Genomic DNA, 2499 nt, shown 5'->3' with positions numbered 1-2499 from the left:
CTGCACATCCATACATTCACCAACCTCCAATGAAACTAGGATGCCCAAGTTTCAGCTTCCTGATGTTTACAACTGGCATAATCTTCCTGAAGTATCACACAGTCCTCACACACAGCACTGTGATTATATTCTCTGCCCTCCTTCATGAAAATCATCACAGGGCCACCCAAGGCTCTTGGCATGCATATGGAAACAAACAACGCTGAAAATTTGTAAATCAGCTTTTATTCGACGATGACCATCGTTTAGGCATCGGCAATAGTAACTTCAACTTCTACACCTGGTTCAATGCTGATGGAAGTGATCTGCTTCACGATCTCCGAAGGGCTGTGTAAGTCGATGAGCCGCTTATGGATACGCATTTGGAAACGATCCCACGTCTTGGAACCTTCACCACAAGGTGTCTTCCTGGTAGTGATTCGCAGAGTCTGAAGAAAAATCGTAAATGCAGGGTATTTAGTTGATGCATACAGAAGGCTAATCTACAACCAAGTCACTCCGCCTAAAAATACTGTATGGTATCTGCGTCATCGGAAAGTTACTTCTGAAGTTGTATTCTACTGATGTTTCTCTACATTCCATTTAATTAAAAAAAAAATCACTATTAAAATAAACTGAGGATAAAAAAGCCTCTGCCATGTTCAACATGTTGTGCCCCCGACAGCTGTCCCAGGCGTCAACGCCACTTGTGAAGTCATGACCTGTTTCCATGGGATCACCCTCCATTTGGTAGTACTGCTTTTCTCCTACACTTTTTGAAGATGTTTTACTGCAGGTTTGCAGAAAAAATCCCGAACTTCTAGACGGGGAAACAGTATTAAGTACCTTGGTGGGCATACGAACGGGTCCTTTCACCTTTAGGTTTTTTTCCTTAGCACCTCTGATCAAGTCAGCACAGACTGAAAGAAAACACAGAAGAGCTCAGGCTTGTGAGTAGTTTTTTTGTTTCTTAAGTGTAGATTTCAAACAAGAAGTTGGCTCAGAATAGCGTATGAAACCATCATTGCTATTCATTTTACGGGTTATCCTCATAGCCAACCACATACAAAACCATGTTACAACAGTAGGTAAAACCATTACTTCAAACTTAAGCTATATTTGTTCTTGGCCTGAAGATCTTGCATCAAGCAGTGATTCAACAACATTTACATTATGTGATTAGAACACTGGCAAAGCCAGTTCCTAAACGAGATTAGCATTCTTTAAGAATTATTTAGACTTCTACACTAAACTTTTCATAACAAGAATGACAAAATACAAGTCAAGAAACTGGTGCCTTCTTGTTCTTATACATTCAAGTAGTGGCAACTAAAACCCCCACAAAAGCTAAAGGGAAGAAGCTGCACTCAATCTTAAATTAGTCAATTGAAGTTTTTAGCATAATGAATAAACCCCAAACAGCAGCTTCCATTAAAAATTAGAATCTACCTGTCAGTGTATGAAGTGCTTTGGGTTGACTATGTTAACCAAGGCACAGGCAAATGGCAACATCTGTAATTGCAACTGGTTTCAATATACTGTATTTTACAACACATTGCATCATATATATCACAGAATCATAAAATGGTTTGGGTTGGAAGGGACCTTAAAGACCATCTAGTTCCAACCCCCTGCTGTGGGCAGGGACACCTTCCACTAGACCAGGTTGCTCAAAGCCTCGTCCAGCCTGGCCTTGAACACTTCCAGGGATGGGGCATCCACAGCTTCTCTGGGCAACCGATCCCATCATTCATTAACAAGCTACCCCAATCAAAAAAAATTGTCACTCACCCTTCTCAAGTGATTTTACATTGCGACTTGTCAGAGTAATTCTAATGCGATGAATCGCTACCTCTTGTTCCACAGGTGCTTTGCCAGTATCTTTAAACGCCTAAAATGTTGAAGTTCCACGTATCAGACGCTAGTCAACGCCAACGAAGGCTATCTGCACCCTCTTAAAAACAGAATCCTAGAGTGGTAAGGACACTTCAGCTACAGGACTATTTTCTTCTGGGCAACATATCCAAAGTGTACGGTGGTATGGAAGAAATGGTGGGAACGGAAAGGAAGGGCAAAGTCCCGATTGCTTTGAGGCAGATGATGGGAAGCTGCAAGAACATCCCTCCCTGGTTTGCCTATATACAGCAGGCTGTCCGGTCCCTAATCTTCCCAGTCTTCAAAAATAAGCACGTTTTAAGTTTTATTTATCTTACAGCTTGACCCCCTGTAGATCAAGCGAGGGAGATACCGACAGAACAGAAATGGGGAGAACAAAAAGGGGCATCTGGCCAGAAAGACTAGCTCAGCCACTCGGGAGACAGATTTGAAGACCTTATATAGGCTTGCAAATAACCGGGCGTTAACACAGGCCAAGTGGAATAATGAAATAAAAGTGAAAATACGACGGGGAAAGGTCTTAAAAACGTGGTCGAATCACGGCATTTCTCTAACGAGATCCTACTACCTGCCGTACTAACTGGCGCACACCCCTGTGACAGAGGCCGGCTTTAAGGGCCGAGG

General features: G+C 42.5%; 1 protein-coding gene across 1 annotated transcript; it reads right to left on the bottom strand.

The window, feature by feature from the left end:
* Positions 1-211: 211 nt before the first annotated feature.
* On the bottom strand, positions 212-1870 carry RPS20 (ribosomal protein S20; the record flags this gene model as incomplete). Its single annotated transcript, XM_010157290.1, has 3 exons — positions 212-428; positions 826-899; positions 1771-1870. Coding segments are annotated over 3 exons (357 nt in total), but the record flags the coding sequence as incomplete, so codon positions are not given.
* Between the last annotated feature and the right edge of the window lie 629 nt (positions 1871-2499).

This window comes from Eurypyga helias, unplaced genomic scaffold (assembly GCF_000690775.1).
Source record: "Eurypyga helias isolate BGI_N326 unplaced genomic scaffold, ASM69077v1 Scaffold39448, whole genome shotgun sequence".
In the NCBI taxonomy this organism is placed as follows: Eukaryota; Metazoa; Chordata; class Aves; order Eurypygiformes; family Eurypygidae; genus Eurypyga; species Eurypyga helias.
Note: the sequence above shows the minus strand (reverse complement) of the source record. Positions and strands in the feature narration are given on the sequence as shown.